The 24297-nt window shown below is 41.0% G+C and overlaps 1 protein-coding gene across 3 annotated transcripts in view; it reads right to left on the minus strand.

Moving 5' to 3' along the window:
* gabbr1b (gamma-aminobutyric acid (GABA) B receptor, 1b) overlaps nucleotides 1–24297 on the minus strand; it is a 191592-nt gene that overhangs the window by 139707 nt on the left and 27588 nt on the right. For all 3 annotated transcript variants that reach the window (XM_072675872.1, XM_072675871.1, XM_072675870.1), the window contains one exon: nucleotides 3833–3916. In XM_072675872.1, the coding sequence (XP_072531973.1) occupies nucleotides 3833–3908 (76 nt within the window). In that variant the 5' untranslated portion in view covers nucleotides 3909–3916. The remainder of the gene's footprint in view (nucleotides 1–3832; nucleotides 3917–24297) is intronic.

Below are 24297 nucleotides of genomic sequence, written 5' to 3' on the forward strand. Positions count from 1 at the left end.
GGACACAGCCTCGCTAAAGGAATATGGGCAGGGCCACATTGAGACACACATGCGATGAAGCAGGCAGATGTTGACTCATCTTTCTGCTTCTCATGTTCACAGTTCAAACGAGCCGCATCAGAGTTTGTTCAGAAACGGACCAAGACCCACCTGTTCAGGCTATCTCAGTCCGCTTGTTTGGCAAAAAATAAGCAAATGCAGAAAGAACTTCGAAAAGAAGGACATACTAGTCGGTTGTCTCATCTGGACGTCTCGTAATATTTCTAGCTTGTTTGTAGAGTATAATCTAGAGTTCTTCAGAACGTGCTCACAATGTACAGGGCTTTGGTTGAGCATAAAGGCTGGCCCATAGTGCCGTTCTCAGGTCCGGCTTCGCTAGGTTAAACCTAATATATCATGCTTTTAGCAGCCTGTTATTTTTCCAATCATATTTTGCTGTGAGATCTGGTCGTCTGGACCCAGCAATCATTCTCAACATGCCATCACTCTCATTTCTGCACATCTTAATTTTGAAAATCGGTCAAATATTACATTGTACACATGCCCATTACAGCAGCTTGATCTGGCTTGTTCTTATGTTGATGCTACTAAATGAGGGAGCCTGTTGTTTGCTTTGTCAACCTTTACTGCACATTTATCTGTGCTATATATTTAATGTGGTATATAATGATTCAGTGTACTGCAGCCTATTATTTAGTTGGCAGCTGTTTGCATCGATAACATGCAAATAAGCTTGAATTAGTCGCTCTCTTGGACAACTTTAAAAGGTGCAATCTGAAGGTTCTGCCATGGCTCTTTCAACCTTGTTAAAAATCTCTGGAAAAACTCAATGTGAAAATTACTGACCATCCATGGTGAGTTGGGTTCTTTTTTGAAGCTGTATGAAGATGAAAATGGGGGTGTCCATATTGCCCATACTGTGCATGGCACAGAATATATCTTGTGTGGTTGATGGGGATATTCTGTGTGGTTCTTTATGATGTCTATCTGAGCAGTTGACCAGAGGAGGATGGGTTCTCCCTTTTGAGTCTTGGTTTATCTCAAGGTTTCTTGCTCTTGCTCAGATGACATTTTTCCTTGCCACTGTGGCCCTCGGCTTGCTCAAAGTAGTCTCGGGCCCGAATCTCTGTAAAGCTGATTTGTGACAACAGCTGTTGTGAACAGCGCTATATCAATAAAATTGAATTGAACCGAATTGAATTGGCTGCCATAATGTTATACTGAAAACTGCATTGTGTCTCAGAGCATGGCACTGCCTGACATCTACAGGTGTGTAGACTCAGTCACTGCAGTCAAACCGAGGGATTTCAGAGGCTGGTGGAAACCTCCGCCAACCCGAGAGAATGTGCAGAGGAGAAGTCTAGAAGTACCTTTCTCTAAGGCTGAATTCTCGTGTCTGATTAATAATATGACCTATTTGAACTTAGCAAGGCAATTTGGGGAGCAAACTTTAGCTGCATTGACTAAGCTAACTAACAGGGTCTAGGGTCTTGCTAAACTTCTGTCTGGCTAAACTGCACCTGCCTCTTCTGCTCTGGACACAGAACGTCCTTCATGTGGGAGGATGATTCTGCGTGTTTCAGCTGTGGAAATATGGTTTAATTGTTTGTTTGTACTTTGTTTATTGCCTTGTTCAAAGTAAAACACAGCCGGGCGTTTGATTGTGCAAGGACAAGGCTGGCTGTCTAGACAGTAACAACAGAACATGTCACACTCTGAAGAACGCTTTAACAGTTTAATATATTCGCGTTAAACAGTAACAAATGTGCACACAGATGAGGACAAACTTGAATGTCTCGGTGTGGAATCAAGTTCAAAGATTTAGAGTTGGCTCACGATTGTTAAAGGCCTGGAATCAAGAGAATCCCAGCCCTACTAGTGACTGCCAAATGGGTCAAAAGTATTGGCATTCATTACTAAAGTAGAAGTATATATAGTAGGGTTTACAAAGACTTCTATGGAAGTTGAAGTATCAACTTAAGCTTTTTACTCAAGTAAAAGTGTAAAAGTACTGGTTTCAATTCTACTTAAAGTATAAAAGTAAAAGTAATTTAAGGAAAACAAATGCCAAAAGCTTAGGCCGCGCCACAAGAGGCTGTAGTGCAATACCCCACCTCCCCAAAAAATATTTTTCTGAAAGCCAGAATGACTATAACGTTCTACTAAAATGTTAATGTTGAAAAATGTTGGGCTGAACTAGTCTAACTGTTTCAGCTTCATATCTGCCCATTGAAAATGAATGCATTTTAGTAATATCAAATATATTAAAGGAGTATCTATGTGCACTACTGAGCATTAACATGTGTTTCATGGAGGGAAAATATGATGAGTAGTTGCCTATAAGAATTGTAATGGTGCAAAGAGTCAAACTTGTTATGTTATCAATAAGCTTTACTGGAATGTAAATGTGGGGCTTAGTTGGGACATTTCATTTCAGGTTCTCTTGATTCTCTGCCACAGACATCTTCATACTAGGCTACATACGTCTGCGTTTGTGTTCGTTTTTTGTTTTTTGAACAATGACAAGCCGGAATAAAAAAACAAACCAAAATGAAATTTTAAAATGTAAAGAGTAGAAAGTACAGATAATTGCATGAAAATGTAAGGAGTAGAAATAAAAAGTCAGCTGAAAAATAACTACTAAAGTATAAATAACCAACATTTCTACTTAAGTAAGGTAACAAAGTATTTGTACTTTGTTACTTGACACCTCTGGTGACTGCATACTGAGTCATCTGTACAAACATCATCATTTTCTGTCAATGAAACTAGCTGTGGTGCTGTGGTCATTAAAATGAAATGATATTTCCTGTTTTTTTGTATATATTATTATTTTTTTTACAGTTTTTAACTTTAAGAGCAGCTTTTGTAAAAGTCTGAAAGAGGTTAATAAAACACTTTAACAGTTGTACAGTACAACCAAACACTGCTAGGCTAAATCTCCGGGTACAGGTCAGAACAGGTAGCACAAACTCGGATGTCTCGGTGTGGAATCAAAGATTTCGAGTTGGCTCAGAGTTGAATCAGAGAATCGACTCTTTTGGGAAGATGGAACATAGTACAGAGTAAGAACACTGATCTTAGATCAGGCCTGATCAGTCTGTGTAGGCCTGTTCAGTTTAGTCCTATTCATTGTTCTGTAAAAGGAACAGACTAACAAACGAGAGTAGTCACTGACCAAGACTACAACTGTATCAACCTCTGCACGGTTAGTAGCCTATATATGTAAACACTACTGTTTAACAGGCCATGAAGCACAACTATCACACAGTGAAAGGGCCCAAATGAATCACATAGTCAATGATGCATTTGGTTATTACAGCTTTCAGATGGCTAATATTGTTGATATTGTGTTTCATTAGCCCGTCCAATTGGGCTAAAGCAGTCTAGCCAGGCCTGCAATATTTGAGATAGGAAACAGCCAATTAGGCCCCGGCTGAAAGGACGTGATCGAAATTTCATTTGCAGATACTGCCTGATTCCAGCGGTGAATAACAGCGCAGACATAAACGGAATATAAACACAGGGGCTTCACACACACTCTCTCTCTCTCTCTCCATCTCCCTCTCTCTCTCTCACACACACACACACACACACACACTCAAGCACTGCAGAATGTCCTCAAAAACACACACAAAACATTTACACATCGTCTCTTAGATACACAGAACAATTTACCAAACAGTAAAAAGAGATGCACTTAAGAATAATGCACTTGAAGACACATACAGCAGACAGAAAAAAACACACACACACACACACACACACACACACTCAAACACGCGCCACTGACAAACACAAACACGAACACGATTATGCACTTTCATATTACCTGCGGTTGTATTGTGTGCAGCCTCAGTGAGAGAGACGAACACGAAGAGAATCAAAAGAACAAATAACACTGCCATCCCTCCACCTGCAGAGAGAGAGCAAGAGAGAGAGAGAAAGTCAATGAGAGAGCAGACAGAGAAAGAAAGTAAAGATAAAGAGGGAGAAAAATAGAAGAAGAGAGAGAGAATGAAAGAGTAGAGATAGAGAGAGAGATGATAGAGAAAGAGGATGAACGAAAGAGCAACAGTAAAGAAAGAGAGAGTGAGAGAGATACAGACGGGTGTTTTCTAATCACACAGCTATACTGTGTGACATTGTCACATTATTTTTCTATTACAGAGGTTTGATGATTACAGATGATTACAGATTATGTGAGGATTAATATGTGTTTTCCCCATATCTATTTCAATATGTTTGTATTATTATATCATATGTTTTTATTTATTTTTAAATTTTTTTTTTTTTTTTTTGCTGTTTTTCATGTTTGGACAAAATGAATGTGTGAATCTGTGCCAGAATTTCACAATATATTCCATACATGTGTTTATCTTCATGTACATGTACATAACAAGTGTTTATTCATGACAACAAAAATATGGTCACCCTAGCATCTGTATCCCAAGTTATGAAAATGATGAATCAGCACACATTCAACAGGTGTGTTTAAACTTTTGACTTGACACACACACACACATATATATATATACAGAAAATGGGTCGAATAGCAGATGTTTGCATTAGCAGTGATTGCATTTGGGCGTGACAAAGGCCATAGTGTGAAGGAAGTACCAGGAAGTAGGAAGTACCAGGGCTCTACCAGCAGTGGCAGTAATCCCAGTCTCTGGAAATTCCTGTCAGATTTGTGGCTGAACAACAAAACTGATGGACAAACGGGGAGTTTCAGGGCTTGTGGATAAAAATGCAGTTCCCTGCAGAGTGTTCTTTTAAAAAATGGTTGTAAAGGACCTGCATTCTTGTCTAGAAGTGAAACGAGGCAAGGTGCTTGTTTTTTTCCCCCTATGGCAATGTGCCTGAATGTGTCCCAATACTTTTGTCAACATATATACAGAAACCGCAAACTTCACAGGAGGTTTTAGACCCGCCGTAGTAAAGGTGTTGCGAGAATGGACTTCTCACACATTGTGTGCCTCCCAATAGCATAAGCGTGGTGCCCCGCGGGCCACTGATGCCAGAGTGGGACAATGACTACGGCGAGAGGTACAGAGCAATCGACGCACCACAGTGGACCTGTGGACCTCAACCTAATACAAGTAAAGGTGCATTTAACCCATCTGGTAGTGAACACACACACACACACACACACACACACACACACACACACACACACACACACACAGCGGTGGGCAGCCAACTCCAGCGCCCGGGGAGCAGAGAGGGTAAGGCTCAAGGGCCCAACAGTGGCAGCTTGCCGAGCCCAGGAATCGAACCCACAACCCTATTATCAATATCCCGACGCTCTAACCGCTGATCCACCACTGCCCCTATAATATGTCTCGCTAGGTCAGTGGTTGATTCCACTGTTAGCAATAAAGCAAATCTCGAAATCTTGAAGAATGAGAATCGAGAGAGAGAGGATCAGAAAGCAGGAGAGTAAGAGTGAGAGTAAGACAGAGAGAATATGATGGTGATTAGAAAAAGTGAACGGGAGAAGGACAGGAAGACAAAGGAGAAATAATGAAAAAATGAAAACAGAGAGAGGGTGGGAAAGGGAACCAGAAAAGGAGTGCAGAGAGAGAGAGAGAGACAGGGCGCAAATATAAACATGAGAGAGGGACTGAGAGAGAGAGCAACACAGAGACAGCGCGAGAGTGCAGAGAGGAAAAAGAGAGTGGAGATTGGCAGTGTGAGAAATGGGGAAAGTGTTAAAGGACAAGGGAGCGGGAGTGAGGGTTGGGGGGACGAGTGAAGCGGGCGAGTGAGCAGGGTGATGGATGTGAAGAGAGAGGGAGTGGGAGGGACAGAGTAAAACACACACAGGAAACAGAGAGTGTGGAGAGGGAGGGAGGGAGGACAGACGAGACAAAAAAGAGCAACAGAGGTGACGAAAACAGTTCTGGCGAGCAGATGCCTGGTTCAAACTGACAAACACTTTCCCACTTTTCCCAGCATTCCCTGCCGAATGAGTCACCCCCAAATGGATGTTATCCCTCCTCTGAGAAAAGTTGAGTTCACACAGTCCCCCCCTCCCCTCCCCAAATGCACTGAAGGCTAACGTAACTGAAATACACCCTAAACACAAAGCTTTGCCTGATCATAGAACCCAGCTCTTCACATCTGGACCTTGAAGCAAGTTTCCAGTGCTAGATCTTGTTCTCACTGGATGTTTAGGGAACAGTTCATTTAATTTTTTGGCCACATAGTGTCACGCCTTTCCAAGGATTACAAAGGAATACAGGAAGCGGAGACATATGATGACACCCAAGCCAGTCTTCCTATCTCTATGCACCTGACAAGAGGGTGTGGTGGTGTCTAATGAGCTCTGGTGGCGGCATAAAAAGGGCCTGTTCAGCCTCACACGGGAGAACGAACATGGTGAGCACGAAGACTGAGCTGCCAGTAGACTGAAGAAACGTACACGTGTGTTGAGACTGTTAGAGCCCCACTTGGGCTGGTCTTATGCCCCGTTGAGTTTTCATTTGAGTGTGGTGGAGGGAGAGCAAAATAAAGGAATGTCACTCGAACCCAGTGGTTGTGTTGTCTCTGAACCTAGCCGCCTACCGGGTCATGGTGTCCACGCCCATGTAGAGTGTAACGTAAAGCCCGTCACCAACCAGCCGCACAGTAGAGTACATATAGCAGAGGCACGCACACGGGTGCCGGTTTGTGCTACCTTGTCAAAGTGTGTTACCATAGTGTGTGTTTATAGGTGCACCTAGAGGTAGCTAATAGGGTACGCCGCTTAAATAACACTGTAGGTGTGATATTCTGATATTCAGCTAAATTAGAAAATTCTCCCAGCAGAAGTACCTTCAGGGAAGATGGTTCTGAATAGCTTACATCAATGTATCAGATGGTAAGGATTTAGTAATTGATGTGATAAGAATTTTTTGTTGTTTCTTTATTTTGATTTGCAACATTTACAGAGAAATTAAGTAAATAACAGAGGTAAGCTAAGATTATATAACACATCGGTGGAAAACAAAATGATCAAGAAAGACAAGAAAATGATTAAAGCTGTGGGTCTGTGCATGTACCCAGGCGCTAAGAAGCACATATCAATGGGTAGCACAATTCAATCTCAAATAAATGTGTAGTTTCTGATACTGCATGATACACTGTTATATGTATACATGGACAAACAAAAACAACAGCAAAGAACAGCAGATGCTGTACCATACCAGCCACCAGAGTAAATAACTCTGGACACCACCGAAATAAGCTAAATTTGGACGCCTACTAAAAAAGCAAAATTAGGAAAGCGACTAAATAAGCTAAATTCAAACACCATCTAAATGAGCAAAATTCAGACACCATCTAAATAAGCAAAATTCAGACACCATCTAAATAAGCAAAATTCAGACACCACCTAAATAAGCAAAATTCAGACACCACCTAAATAAGCAAAATTCAGACACCACCTAAATAAGCAAAATTCAGACACCATCTAAATAAGCAAAATTCAGACACCATCTAAATAAGCCAAATTCAGACACCATCTAAATAAGCCAAATTCAGACACCATCTAAATAAGCAAAATTCAGACACCACCTAAATAAGCTAAATTTCAATTAAATAAAATTCGGACGCTAACTGAATAGGTAACATTTGGACAACAAATGAGTTTTGGCTTCAACATTTTGTCTTGCTCTCAGGTAAGCGAGCGATGAAATGGCAGTGTAGTTAGTATGAAGCTGCAGGCTTGTGTCACTTGTTTGCTACATTTTACATTTTTTACAGCTTTATTAGAAGGCCAGTAACACAAAGAAAAGAAAATATGACTGCTGCCTAAATTACCCCAAATAGCTCAGATCAAACCATCATAGCCTGGACGTCAGCATTAACATGAAAACACAAACTAACGAGAAGTAACTTCCAGTTTTGTCCTCATAGAGAAGCTGTAGGCTAGTAAAGTAGTTCCACTCAGCTTAACAAATGCCACCCTTCAAGACTGAACTCGCGCTGCCTTGCAAGAGGTACATTCAAAATTTCATTTTCTTTCTGCTTTAATTAGACCATCAAGAGAAATGAGAACTTGGGCTTTTTGATAAAGAACTATGCCAAGTTGAACAGTGTTTTAGCGATTAGGCTTGTCTTCCATTCACCTAAAAGAGGTGCCGTCATCTATTAGCTGGTTTTGTAATTACACTGATTCAACAAGGACATTACTGGGGGAGCTCCAGGTTCTCTGATTTTTAAAGGGTCATTTGCTCTGGAATTATGACTTAGCAGACTTGTAAAAACGACGGACATTACAGATTCATATGGCATTAAAATCGCAGATCTTGATGGTAATCACTCAAATCACACCACCTGTAAAACAAATCCAGCTTAAATAGAGGATTAGGGGGAAAATATGGAAATTAGAGTCTTCACTAAACTATTCCTTTACACGGCCCCAAGATGGAGGAAAGAAAGAAATGGAGGTGAGCAGAAAATCTAGGCCCAAGACCATCTTTTTGCTGGTTTTAGGTGGTCTAAGCTGGTCTTTGATGGTCAAGGTGGTTAAAAAAACACACCCTATGCGCCTGAGGCGTGCCAACTGGACACCACATGGACACCAGAGTGGACAGCAACACTATTCGGTAAGACTTGTGAATAGTTTTTGTTCTTGTCACAGTTCTTAGTGGGGCTGGGCGATATGGTAAAAATACTATATCACAATATTTAATGACATTTTTCACGACACAATATTTGGTACATAGCATGTAATCACAGACTAAACACATCAGTAGTGACAGATTCTTAAACACTACTATTCAGATACTCGCCCAAACTAAGTACAGTGATTTATACTCAACATCTGCTGCTTTTAATCTAATGATACCAGTCTAATTACACTGTTTGTAATGAAACCTGCAGGTGATCAATTTTCTTTAAGCACTAACAGTATCCTCAATATCCTTGATAAAGCATATTGTGTATCACAATAACAAACTTAATCACAACACAATAAAATAACGTCATATTGCCTAGCTCTAGTTCTAAGCTATGCTATGTTAGGTTATGCTGCTGCTGTGGGACATAAGACATGTGTCTCCAAAACATAAACCAGCCAATAAAAGCAAAACCCGTCTTTTTTTTTCATGAGTTTTCACATTAAAGTGAAAACAGCATTTTATTGTAAGGGAAAATTACAGGGTTGTACATTGGCTTGTAAAATGGCATTTCTCAGCATTTTCCCCAACCGAACTCATATACCTTCTGTTTATACATCACAGAACAATTTCAAATACTCCAATAAATGCATTGTTTGTTCGTTTAAATAGAAAAATCGTCTGCTTTTTAGAGACGGAATTTCAGATGCTGTGATAGAGATTCACAGTTATGACATTCAACTGCAGATTTCTGCATTCAAATGTACATTTATAAAGGCATGCTTCTAACTCCACAACACTCCTTCTATCTCCTGCACACACTGGCATTACACACTTGACTCTCACTCAGAAGTGATCTGAATGAATTCAATAAACGTGGCCCATTTCTGCACTAATCTGATATGCAGGTGAGTGAGAACGCTCAGTCAGGCTGCAGGCCTTACACCGCCTGCACCGCAGCCACAATGGAAAAGCAATTTCTGCAGCTTTTTCACACAGAATCAAAACCGCTCTCTGAGGGCTACGGATGAGTACACGAGTCGCAACGCATTTCGTCCCACACAAAAGGAGGCAGACGCGCTGTTCACTGCAGGTCGAGCTGCTCGCTCTGAAGGCAGGACTGAAGGAAGAAAGACGGAAAAAAAGAAAGAAAGAAGGAAGGAAGGAAGGACAGGTAAACGTGCAGCTCCCTATCTGGAGGAGGGCTGATTTTTTTAGTTGTCATGTGAGAGTGAAGCTAATGGACACGCTTTGCTGCAGTGCAGGGTTAAACATGGCTCACAACACACACACACACACACACACACACACACACACACACACATACACATAACCACAGAGTCTCATGTGGGCACAGAAGCATGAAGACACGGCCTCCACCTGAGGCATAACACTTAGCTCTCTTTCTCTCTCAATCTATGTCTCTCTCTCTCTCTCTCTCTCTCTCTCTGTCTTTCTCTCTCACTCCCTATCTTGTTTTCTTTGTCCTTCTGTCTCTCTGTCCTCTTAATTGCTTTCTCTTTTCACTTTCTTTTCCTCATTTCCTGCTTCCTTCTCTCTCTCTCCCACTGTCTCCCTTCTGCTCATCTGTCCTTTTCCCAAATTTCTTGATGTACACATCAGCATTACAATACAGGATACTCTCACTAACACTGCACCATTCTAGACATATCAGCAGATTCCTACTGAATTAAAATCACTCCACATTTATTACTGTCAGACTGTAAAAACTACATACACTGCAGATTCATACTGGTTTAAAATCATCCCAAAATTATTACTGTCAGACTGTAAAAACTTCTCACACTGCAGATTCATACTGGATTAAAATTACTCCACATTTTTACTGTCAGACTGTAAAAACTACACACACTGCAGATTCATACTGGTTTAAAATCACCCCAAAATTATTACTGTCAGACTGTAAAAACTTCTCACACTGCAGATTCATACTGGATTAAAATTACTCCACATTTTTACTGTCAGACTGTAAAAACTACACACACTGCAGATTCATACTGGTTTAAAATTACTCCACATTTTTACTGTCAGACTGTAAAAACTACACACACTGCAGATTCATACTGGTTTAAAATCACCCCAAAATTATTACTGTCAGACTGTAAAAACTTCTCACACTGCAGATTCCTACTGAATTAAAATAACTCCACATTTTTTACTGTCAGACTGTAAAAACTACACACACACTGCAGATTCATACTGAATTAAAATCATCCCAAAATTATTACTATCAGACTGTAAAAACTTCTCACACTGCAGATTCATACTGGATTAAAATCACTCCACATTTTTTACTGTCAGACTGTAAAAACTTCTCACACTGCAGATTCATACTGGTTTAAAATCACCCCAAAATTATTACTGTCAGACTGTAAAAACTTCTCACACTGCAGATTCATACTGGATTAAAATTACTCCACATTTTTTACTGTCAGACTGTAAAAACTTCTCACACTGCAGATTCATACTGGATTAAAATTACTCCACATTTTTTACTGTCAGACTGTAAAAACTTCTCACACTGCAGATTCATACTGGTTTAAAATCACCCCAAAATTATTACTGTCAGACTGTAAAAACTACACACACTGCAGATCCATACTGAATTAAAATCATCCCAAAATTATTACTGTCAGACTGTAAAAACTACACACTGCAGATTCATACTGGATTACAATCACCCCAAAATGATTACTGTCAGACTGAGAAACTATAGAGGCCGCAGATTTATACTGGATTAAAATTATTTTACATTTATTACTATCAGCCTGAAAATCTGATTCATACTGATTTCAAATTATGGATTATGGATTATTCTGAACTTTTACCTGGGCCACTGCATTCTTGGGATTTATTTAATTAGGTCAATTTGAAGGGCCTGTGATCTAATTTGTTGGTGTTGGTGTAGATTCTCATCATAAAGAGATAGCAGCATTGTGCAAGAATTGGTATTTTTTGCTCCTGGGCTTCCCCTACATTTGGGAAGCACTTTTAAAGCACCACTATAAATGCAAATCACACCTGGTGCAAAAAAATAAAATAAAATAATAATAATAATTAAAAAATACATATATATGCAGTTCTCATGTTACGCAGTTCCCATGAGCGCTACCCTGCCCACTTCACCAAAGTAACATAGTGCAGTTAGCAGACATTCCAGCCTGAAGTGGCAATGACAGAGATGCCATACTCCCTATTACAGTCAGTGCACCACTAACATGGTTTTGAAGCTGTTAATTTTAAAACTGCAACATGATGTTGTTTTAAGGAGGGCTTCCTCCCTCACACCCTCCTTCCCTTCCTACAGTAATCCAGAATGAATAGGGCTTAATTATGAGCCTATTTATTATGTGTACACAATGACAGTGTTTATTTGCTGCTTTAATTATAAACTATATCTGTGTCACGTTTGCATTTGCATTTACAAAACAAACACACACACACAAACACACACACACACACACACAAAAACAAACACCATCATGATCATAAAAGCAAAGAAACATGTGACAATATTCATTAACATTCCAGCTCTAATGTAGATCAGTATTCACTGCAAAGATCCTGGTGTGTATTCCTGTCTCTGTGGCATGGTGTTCAGTATGAGTGTGTGTAGAAGCTGCTGTGCTCCACCTAACTCAACTCTAACCTTTACCATACACACAATAGACACCCCGACATACACACACACTGATATGAAGATAACCACTGTTATAAACACTTGAGCTCCCACTTACACATGCTCATATGCGCGTACGCATTTACACATGTGCACATCCACAAGCACATACACACACCTTACACACACACACACACAAATATTAATCAGTCACACAAACACAAAAAAACACACACTAGACAACCACTTCTTCCAGCAGGTGACCGTCCTGGTCAGGACGTTTGACAGAAGGCAGAGCCGCCGCTCCTTTTCACTGGAACCTAATCTGAAAACTGCCTAATTCTGTTGCCAGGCAACCATTCATATACCCTCCTCTCCTCGCCTTTCTTTTCCTTTAGCTCTTCCTCCATCTCTCTCTCTCTCTCTCTCTCTCTCTCTCTCTCTCCGTCTCTCTCAGTTGCTTTCTTGCGCCTTTTGCAAGCGAACTCTATCTTTGGCCCAGTGGGAATGAGAGGTCAACACACACATACACACACATACACACACACACGCACGCACAGAGGTGCGAGAAAAGGGAGTGGAGGTCAGTGCCCCAACAGCACCACTGCCATTTACACCCAAACCAGACAGCATTTCACACTTACTCTGTCTCTCTCTCTCTATCTCTCCTGAGTGACAGTAGACAATCTCCTGACTCTTCGATCGACCCGTTCACACACTGATAAAGCTGCTGGATTGAAAGTGTGACTTGCCGGCTGATGCAAATCTCTGAATCAAGGGGACAAGCACTAAGGCAATTGGAGTGTGTGTGTGTGTGTACCCGTGTGTTTTTGTACTTTGTGGGGTCACACATATGACCTATTTATGTTCATATATGATGTCGCTGTCATGCAAAAACCTGTATCTCCATTTTTGACGTTCAGCATATTTTATGTTATCATATGTCCCTCGTTGTGGACATCGATCCTTGCAGAGGTTATTTAATGGTACTGTGTTCACTTTCAGGTGGATTTTTGACAACACCGAAAGGCTGAAAAAGACCCTGATTGTTTGATGTAACCAGAAGACCAGATGTTTTCTGCTCAGGCTCCTAGAAAGCTGAGAGGTCCTCCTCTGACCTCTCATCTTCCTGCTTTACTGTCCAGTCCTCCTCCACTTCAACAATTCTGGGTAAAATCCTTTCGGCCTCACTGAGCCCTCTGCTTCTTAAGCATATGGAAATTGGGTAAAAATGGGAAGCAGTAATCCTGATGTCCACCACAGAGGGACTCTGTATAATAAAAGCGGTGGTCTGAAAGGGTTAAGTTATTGTACATTTCGAAAATCTTAAGAATCTCATTTTCAAATATCATCTGATCACTGGAAACATAATAATAATAATAATATCTGCAAAAAGCGGATCTCTTGTACCTCATTTGTTCCTACAAATTTGTAAAAAAAAAAAAGGACAGAACATCTCAAGTCAAATCAACAAGTCCAGAGATCTTAATGTTCCTCTATTTACTTTGCGCAACGTCATTAAGACATTCAGGCTATGGCACTGTAGCTAATCTCCATGGACGTGGAATGTTTCTGGAAGAGAAACATTTCTGGAAGATTTTCTGGAGGTTCCAGCTGACCTGCCGACACAAGGTACAACAATGTCAGCTTGTACTATCCGTTACCATCTGAATGAAAATGGACAGCATGTTAGGAAATTACCTGAGGAAGTCACACTCCTTCTGGGAGAACATCCTGTGACAGAAAAGCCCAAACTAGAGCACATAATTGACCTTTTACAGAAAACTTTACAGAGAAGAACATGGTCTCTACGGCAAAACCTTGTTGTTTTACTGTTTCTAGCAGTGGAAGCCTTGACTGTGCGCATGACATTATGAAATCCGAAGACTGTCGAAGAATTTTGGAGTGCAATGTAGGGCCCAGAGTCAGAAAACTGGGTCTCGGTCAGAGGTCATTGGTTTTCAAGCAGGACAGTGACCCAAAGCATAGTTCAAAAAGGTAGGTTTAAGGTCTAAGATAAAGCACTGGAGAGTTCTATAGTGGTCAGCAATAAGTCCAGATCTACATCCTACAGAACACTTGTGGAGAGATCTCAAAACAGAGGTGGAGAAAAGTGGAACCTTCAAATCTGGGAGAGACCTGGAGAGGATGCCTCTAAGAAGAGTGGTCCAACATTCCAGTAGAGAGGTGTCCAAAAGCTAAGCTGTGTGTGTGTATATATATATATACACATTTACTTATGGGTAAATAATTAGGGTTACATTCATATGGCCCATGATCTTACTCATGTATGGTCCCACATTCTGGCAACATAAAAAAAGTGTGTGAGTGTGAGTCTTCCCTAATGAAGGACACGAATCCCCCTGAGACCTACGTGTGTGTACAGTCAGTCACACGGTGGTTTGGAGAAGCTGAAACCGGAGCTGTCAGGCGACGGCAGATTCTCTTCCTCAGCATGACAGATTTCCTCTGTTAATGCAGCTAAATCTGCAGATTCAAAGGGAAATTCAGAGATGTCAATTCTAATTCCTCCGAAATCGCAGGAGACGTCTGAGTTTGGAGGCTACACGCTCGTTCCGTACGTGACCAGACGTCAGGAGGATGTACTGCAAAGCCGAAAGAACGTGAATCCAATAAGCCTGCATGCATTACACACTCGGTAATCACACACACATACACAGAGTGCCAGAGAAGGACAGAAAGACAAAGTTGGAGAGAGTACGAGAGGGAGTGAAATGAGAGAGAGAGGGAGAGAGAGAGACACAGACGGAGTAAGAGAGAAAGTGAGAGACAGAGTGTGAGAATGAGAGACGTAGTGACAGAGGCAGAGGAAGGGGGAGGGAGAGCAAAGAGATTAAGAGAGAGAAAGTACGTGAAGTGAGAGAGAGAAACAGAGGTAGTAAGAAAGAGAGCAGCTGAGAGAGAATTAGAAAAAGGTGTTCGGAGCATAACTGACTGGCTGTTCTTGTGGACATTTCATGAAGGAATATGAAATATGGAATAAATACGGTCCAACAAGGCCTGGAATAAAACCTCTTTACATGTTTTAACCTGCATGGTATCAAACCCCTTATCCTCTCCACTAACTCTGGACAGTGTATTTGTCATATGAAAAAAATATGCATACAGGTGATGGTGAGGCTTGTAGGTTTGATACCCAGGCTCAGCAAGCTGCCACTGTTGGCCCCTCTACTCCCCGGGCGCTGCAGCGATTGCTGCCCACCGCTCCGGGCATGTGTGAGTGCTAACTGTCAGTGTGTGTGTGTATTTGATCAGTAGTGTCACTAGTGTGCATGTGTGTGTTTTCACTGTACGGATGGGTTAAAGGCGGAGGCCCAATTCCATGTGCCCAGCTGCAGGGGAAAGTAGGGGTTGAGTGGTTGGGCTTCGTTTCAGGGATAGTTAGCTGTGTTTTGATGTAGCTGGTTCTGTTTGTTATCTTGGCATATGCTCATCCCTGAAGTCCCTGAAGTTTCCTCCATCAACTTACAATAAATTCATACTGGTAGAAGACCCATGCCCTGAATTCCTCTTCCCCATCCTTATAAATGGCCTCCACTCTCTCTGCACCTTTATGATGAACAACTTCGCACCCACCTGCTTTCCAACACTCCTACTTTGAAGCCTCCCTGAAGTCCGAAGCGGCTTCTGAGTTTGCCTCCCTACGACAGCCTCCCAGAGCGTGATCCATACTAGCAAAGCTACCTGCTTAAAATAAGAATGGCGGCTGCAGTAGAGTCTGACTCGCTGATGAAAGAGGATTCTAAAAGTGTCCAAAGACTCAATGCGCAGAACGTATGGGAGTGCTTAGGATTGGAATGAGACAAACAGGAGGTTTTACTCTGAGCAAAATATCAGTGGCCTACCACGACAGCCCTAGGATCACACGCTCATGGATGATGGGCCGCCAGAAAGGACAAAACCACTGTAAGTGCTATCTAGTCCTGATTAGTAACCATTAGTAGGGAAGCGTTTTACAGTCTATTGTCAGTTTAGTTGCTAAATACATGTTACATACACGTCTGCCTGCTACCCTAGAATTTTCATTGAATAAGAGAATAGGAGAAAATGTTAGGGCTAGAATCTGGGCTTCTTCATTGACTGACACTGCCAGTGTTTCTGCCATTAATTGAAGTATATTTCCTTCTGTAGTGATTGCCATAAAACAATAGATAGCATATATAAGGGGTCTACACAGAAACTACAAAAGCCTTGTTTTTGAGGTGCACTGCTGACTTTTTTAGGTTTCCATCATTTTGACCTTTTACATTATATGATAACATACAGTTTGTTGTAGTCAAAATCAAGGAACTTCAATAAAATGCTCACTTTAACTTTTTAAAAGAAAATCGTTTATATGAATCAACTAATCAATAAAGTAGCCAATAGAGGCAGCCCAAAACCCAGCCCTGTTTATTAATGCGACACACCATTAGATTCATTTCAATTTAACCTTCAGTTTAAAGTCTAACAATGACTGCACCACATCATCGGTTTCCAGACACTGTATCACCTGTGCGTGATCAATGTCTGCCATCTCATCCAGTCTAGAGCATTGCTAAGCATTCTTTCCTAAATACGAATTACTGCAGCTTTTGCAACACCCTAGAGGGGCAGTACGAGCCAGATGCCGTCCAGTAAAAGCTCTGAGAATTTATACTTTACAAAGGCCACAGCAGTCATTCTGACCACACACGCTAAAGACAGCTCATTGTTCCTGCTTTTCCAGCACGTCTGTTGTTACTTTGGCAACGCAGTTGCGTCTGGGCTCCCTCCGAAAAGAGCTGAGGTAACAAATGACCAACAGGTTCGGATTTACAGCCTCATGCGAGTAAAACAACGTGATCGATTATGATTAGGATAACGAGGTTTCGTGATGTGAGATGTGAGAGCCTCAGACTCAAGGCAGCTGATAGGTAGGGTTTGAATGGGGAAAGGGCTTTGTTTGGATATAGCACCTTTCGGACCTGCACAGTAACCCAGAACTTTGCCGTACATTACCCAGAGGAGCTGTATGTGTCAACGCAAATGTCTGGATCAGTTATGTCGGGCAATGCATCTCTCTCTCTCTAGCCTGTCTGTCTCGCAAACCTGTCTGCACAAAGCATCTATTGGTCGGTTTGTGTGTTGCCTGCTTGTCAACTGTTCCAGGACTGTGTTTTGTGACTTTATGTCTGTCAAAAGAGTTAAACTATTTATTACAGGCAATGGTGTTTACACAACTCTAGCATGGAAAACGCACGTTAACGTGGCCGGCATAAAATGAAACTCGCACTTTGCAGCAGCAGCAACCCCTGCAGAGACCTGTTCAGACAATGATGGGTGTGATAGCACACTCTTCTTATACACACACACCTTCAAAACAAGACAATGATTATCTAGTCTCTCAGATAAGGTTTAGTTACGCCTCTGGAGTAATGCAAAATGGTCATGAATGAACTACTGATTAAATATTCATTTTAACGCTAATTAGCTGGGAAACTGGGCAATATGGACGCATATCTCAAAGAAATTTATATCCCTTAAGTATTTAGCCAACAACTAGTCACATATATTTGAAATGATGGTTCAAATATTGATTAATAATATGATTAATGGTTCGTTCACAGCTCAATTTATTAATTTCTCACTTTAATTATTTTTCCAACTGTTGTACAAAAGCAATAGAACACTCGAGGCCGAGTGTTATGGAGGAATAACAGCACGACCGAGAGCCAGCCTGAATGAGCCTAATGCAACTGATGAAATTAATTGTAGTATTTTCAAGGTGCTATTCTTCAGTTTTTCAGTAGAGAAGGTGCTGGACTAACAGTACTAACACAGACCCAGTCCAGCCGGGTTCAGATGGAGTAAACTATTTTAAAGAGGGGAGTTAGGTCTGTCTGTTAGGTGTGGCAACTACAAATGGTTTCATGGCTCATGGGTCAGTATAGTCCTTTAGCAGTACTTTGCTTAGGTCAGCCCCAGTGAGGTCAGTACTTGCTCTGGCGGAATTTACCCGAAGGTTAACCCCCCAAAAAAGTCCTGTTTGGACAGCCTTCTGTTTGAGAAATACAGAAGTACAGCTAGCAGACCAAGTTAGCTAGCACACCAAACCCCACAGTACAGCTAGCCGACCAAGTTAGCCAGCATACCAAACGATGATGATCACGCATAGTGTATACAAGTGCCTGTAACTTAAGGCCCAATTGGCCTTGCTCTCTCCAGAGAGAGAGAGCAAGGCCAATTGGGCCTTAAGTAACGTGCACTGGCGCTTTCCTCCAGGCGCGTGTCACTTCAGTGGCAGTTAAAAAAATGAGCGGCTTAACTAGGGCTAGTCCGCCCTCACTGGTGACGGGGGGAAAATTACGTATGTGTTGGGTAATGGGCAGTCCATATTGGGGAGATTGGATTGGATAAAATATCCAAAATAAAATATACATAATAATATATAATATATATAAAAAAAGAAACTTGGTGCATCCATGGGAACTATGTGTAGACGTAGACGATGGTGCTTCATTTCCAGATAGAAATGCTTGCTGGATTTCATCTCCATGGTTTTCGTCTCTGGCTGCAGACTGGTTCATTCAGGGTTGCTTCTTCCCTCCTTCATTTGTAATGATTCAGCTAGCTTGCTAAACTCGCAGCTACCGCGGGACTGTTTCCTCCACCTGTTTTGAGCACTAATTGCATCTTTTTTTAATTCCCAGAAATCATTAGGTCCTCTCTGAAGACCTAGAATGCCCTGAGGTTCCCCATTGTTGTGTAGCTATGCTTTTCTCTCATTTGTTGTCTATTGTTTTATTCATTTTCAATGCATGTATATAACAACATCTCTTTACATTATCTAGACATTAAAAGCAAAGACAATTTCTCTCATCCATTCTTCTGAAGAATTACCAATTTGGTCCGACAGCGGAGATGTACAAGCTGTAACGTGCTGTCACCTGTGAGTGTGTGTGTGCATGTGTGTGCTGACTGAATAACACTCTGACACATGATAAATACACAGATCAACGTAAATGCTTTGGCAAAGCTGTAATTTTCACATGGTCATGCCACCAGGGCTTGCTTCTACCGAAGCAGAGGGGCTGAGAGAGAAAGTCCCTGCTGCTCTGCTCCCTCCAGCCACTTTTCACTCTTCTCACACTTGTCTGCAGCCTTCACCTTCTCACCCACATCCTTCACACCGGCCGTGTCGGCTCGCATACACTTCACACACAAACGGAGCAAGACAGCGTGTCAAATCAAACAAATGAACACTGCTAACTCATTAAAACGAGCACACAAAACACTGTGTGTGTGAGTGCGTGTGTGTGCGTGTGAGCATGTGTGCTCGCACACGAAACGTGCAAACTGCAGGCAGGCAGGTGTCTTTACTCTTTAGTGAAAAACCCACAAGCACCCGTTCGCATAAATCAATAGCATTCATACTCTGCACTAAAAAGGTTAGTGTCAGCCCTCATCTCCCCGCTGCTCTGTTCTCCATTAAACCGCTCTTTAATCCTCATGAGTGAGTGACATTTCACACTTTTCCGAGAGTGCTCATTTCACCCAGCCAAAAAAAAAAAAAGAAAAAGAAAAAAACACCTGCACCATTTCTCCTTTTGGGCTGATATTGCAGAGATCAGCATGATAAGAAGGGAAAAGTCAGGGGCAGAAATAGAGAAAGAGAGGGAGGGGGTACACGGCTACCAGAGGGCAAAAACGAGAGCGATTTAGGCCCAACTGATATGAACATGTGTCTGATACTGATTTTGAAGATATTACTCCAGGTCATTTTGGAGCATCTTACTGGTCCATGCATCATGGAATTTCGACTCAATGTAACAACAGTGTCAACAATATGTCAAAACATCAAAAACGGCCAAATGCAAATTCAATGTTTACATTTATACAGGGGAAATGTCTGACTGTAATTAGGGTTGCAGCAGTATATCAGTTTTGTGGTATTTTTCACTGTATGAAAAATTATAATAATCATGTCGTATTCATGTGTGTAATACCGGTATAAAGAATGCCAATGAACAAAGAATCCCACCAAGTTTTAAAAAACAGTCTATCCATTATTTATCCAGTTTATCCATTATAAAATAATCAGCAGATTAATCAATCATGAAAATGATCAATAGCTAAATACAGAATTGTGTCTTATTTATTTATTTATTTCAGATAAATAAATACATTTATTTAAAATACATTTTTATTTATTTTATTTCATGTTTTACATATACTTCTATTATAAAATAAATATAATATAATAAAATACATTTATTCCTCCATCTGTTTTGTTCTGTTTCCATTCCTTTAAGGGTCACTGTACCTTTCTGTGCAACCGGGGGGGGGGAAAGCAACAGAATCAGGCTAGAAAGCAAAAATGTTGTGTAAATTGCACCAAACCACAGAGGGGATAGATGAAAAATGTTTAATATTCCAAAGCGGATCACATCCCTTTGCCAAAAATTGTAGAAGATGAAAAACTAAAACAGGAAAAATGGAAAACAAACAAGCGTCCAGCTCTGACACTGTATTTTATTATCGGATCAACAAGAATTTACACACAGTGAGAAATCCACATTGATCACAGAAGCTGACTAACTAACGTTATAACCTACTGACCGGCTATGTTTAACAGTAGACATGTACAGATATCAGATATCAGCACTGATTCCCATTAAAAACTCAATTTATTAAAATATTTTATATTTCTAATATTTTACTTCAAAACATTTTATTGAACAGTGCTTTACTGATTGATACACTCAATTCATAGTGGCCACACTTAATAAACAACAGCAGAACTTAATATATAGAAATATAATATAATAAATTTAATATAAATATTATATAATAATATACTAATATGTAATAATAATATAATAATATGAATATAGTATAATGTAATATAGAAAATACTTACAGAAATATTATATATTATAGAAATATATAATAATAATATTTTGTTATTTATAAGTTTCCTAGACAAAATATCTTTTGGTGGTTTAAACCTCTATTAATTCCCTTTTTCCCCACTGTTAGCCCGTTGCTCTCATGCTAAATGTTAGGCTCTGCCCTGCTGTAGCAAGACAGAATCCAGGCAATTAGCGACACTCCAAAAAACAAAGGTTTTACAAAGGTTTCTTTGAGCGATGCCACTGAAGAACCACTTTTGTTTCTAAGAAGAACCATGTTTGTAAAAGAGATGGAGGGTGTGAGAAGGGTGTGGGAAGGGTGCATTTTGGTAAAGAACTTTTACATCAACTGGAGGCTCTTCAAAGCTTTGTAGGTTCTTCACACTTTTATTTCTTATTCAAACATGGTTCTTCATGAAATCAGACGGGGTTCTTCTATAGCACCACTCAAATAAACCTTAGTGGACCCATTATATTTAAGAGTGTATTAGTAAAACTGTGTCTCGGCCAATATCATCAGCCAGCTAGTCACACTAGTGATTTGCCTGAACACAAAAACATCAGGAATATAAAAGCAATGAAACACTACTGTTGGCATCATGCCTAATGCTAGGCGTGGCAAAGAGGGGTATAAAGCCCCCCAGCATGGAACTGTGGAGCTGTGGAGTTGATGATGGTGGACTGATAGTGCTCCATCCAATATATTTGGGATGAGTTTCTGACCTCACTAACTCTTGCACTAAATGCAATGAAATTCTCACAGCAATGCTCCAAAATCTAGTAGCAGGGTCTCCCTGGGCCCGAGACTTTTGGCTATATAGTGTATTTAACTATTACTGGAAAAATGTGGTGTATGTGTGACTACAAATCATGGCATTAATTTTATTTTTTTGTTACTTTTACATTCCCAGTAGTTTAGTTTAGAGTCCAGCAGACATTTCAGACAACACTGACCGTCCACCTTTATCTGACACTACTTTGTATTTCCATGCAGGAATCCAGTGTTCAGTTCTTCTCACCAGACTGTGCTGGACACCTACCCTCGAGGATCAGAGCTGAATGTCCCAGTTGTAGCCCATCTGATGTGTGTGAACCCCAGCAACACCACTGTGCCTGATAGACTTGTACCAGCACTACAAACACACCACCGTGTCACTATCACTGCTGTGCTGGGAATGGTCCGAAACCCAAATGATATCTGGTCGACAGCAGCCCTGTGGTCAGAAACTGACCACTGATGAAGGGAGAGAGATTGGCAGAGAAGAGGGGGTGTAGAGGCAGGCTGATGAACAGTGCAGCAACAGAGAAGCTACAGTTACTGTACATCTATACACAATGGAGCTGTATGGCAGGTGTTTCTAATTAAGTGGACAGTGAGTGGACGATGAGAAACTTCAAAGCAAAAGCACCATACAACTGAAGCAATTCTACAGACTGATGTCTATATGACATGTGGGTCAGTGAAATCTCATTAATGCGAAACACATTAGAATGAGACTCTCTCTGTCTCCGTCTTCAGCTGTTCCATAGCTCATACTCTCTACTGTGATTGTACACCAGCATACCATGCCTCTATACCTACAAGACGTACGTTTCTGATAAAGTGGCCAGCAATATGAAGTCCAAGGAAGGAGGGGCTTCAGTTTTTTTTTTTAGACAAAGCCAGATAAAACCCAAGGCTTCCCCCAGGCTACTGTTTCATGTATATTTCTTTATTGTATGTTTATATTCTGACACATGTGCAACCAGCCACTGCTTCTTTTCTAACGTTACTGAGCAACCAAAAGGGAAAAGCAGCAAGTATCCAGCTCTGATGTATCAGCTAACAGATGCCTGTGCTGGCCAGCATTACACCGCAATGACATGAGGAGAGAAAGAGCAAGGCCAATTGTGTATTTGTAATACAGACAGTATTTCTATTCATATATTTATCAATACTAGCTCTAAGTGCATGAATTGTGCTCTCTCAGGCTCCAGGTGCTAATGGCAGGTATCAGAATCAGGGTTTCTCGGGTCATAATAACAATGCCTTGGTCTGTTGGGACACTGGACCACAATATAAACCCTTAAAAAGCCTATGTTCCATCAGTGGCCAATCTTCTATTACTAAAGAATAGCCCCACCGGTTTGTCCAGAAGTCCCTGTTGTTACTGAATAATATATCTTAGTGTGTGATTAGCCTATCTGTATTCAAATAACAACTTAATCAACATAAGGGGCCCTATTTTAGCGAACCGTCAAACCACAGGCTTGATTTAGGGCCTGTCAGTGTGTCGAAGCACGTAAAAATCTCTTAATTAATCATGGGTGTGTTTTGGGCGTAACGTGCAGTAAACCTATTAGCGTGTCACTTGCCATTCCCTTTAAGAGCCAGGTGCGGTCTGACTTTGATGGATTGCTATTTCAATGGCACAAAGTGGGGGCGTGCGCACGTTGGGCATGCGCCTGTGTTGACAATTCACTGCCAAGATAGCAATGAACGTCCGACTGTTGACAGCTGCCTAGGTTTGTTTTAGGGTTTTTTTTGTTGACAAGCTTAAAGATACAGAACCAAGTGACAGAAGTATGTGGACTGAGGCGGTAGCGTAATATTACAAGAGTTAAACTAATATGACAGCATTAGGCACTTTCTGTGAGAGAGGTTGTGCACGCCCCACCAAAGTTACATAGTGCAGTGACAGCGTTCCGGCCCGGAGTGAGAACAACCGAGATGCCAGTCTCCCTATAACAAGTCAGTGGAGCATCAAAGTGATTCTGAAGCTGCTATTCTGTTACATAATGATGCCTTTACATTACATTAGTTATTCTAATCTAATGCATAATGAGTTGTTCTAACATACAATGTTTAGTATATGCGTACTTCAGCTTGTCTGTTTGTTCAACAAAGCTTAACTGATTAATCCGGGCTTACAGTGTGTGTAATGCTGTTAATTTGTGATGATGAGGTGGTGGGTCTTATATTTTCCACTGTGTTTTTACATTTTTGATCATAGTAAAGACTGACTGGTCAAATCCTCAGACTATTCCAACACTGATTCAACTCCAATATGATTGTGCGACCCTAAGAACTCAAAAAAAGTCAGTGCATGGCAACAGCAGCAACACAAAAATATGATAAGAGGCCCTGAGCCACAGCAGCACAATGAAACCCACAGAG

Source organism: Salminus brasiliensis, chromosome 3 (genome assembly GCF_030463535.1).
Source record: "Salminus brasiliensis chromosome 3, fSalBra1.hap2, whole genome shotgun sequence".
In the NCBI taxonomy this organism is placed as follows: Eukaryota; Metazoa; Chordata; class Actinopteri; order Characiformes; family Bryconidae; genus Salminus; species Salminus brasiliensis.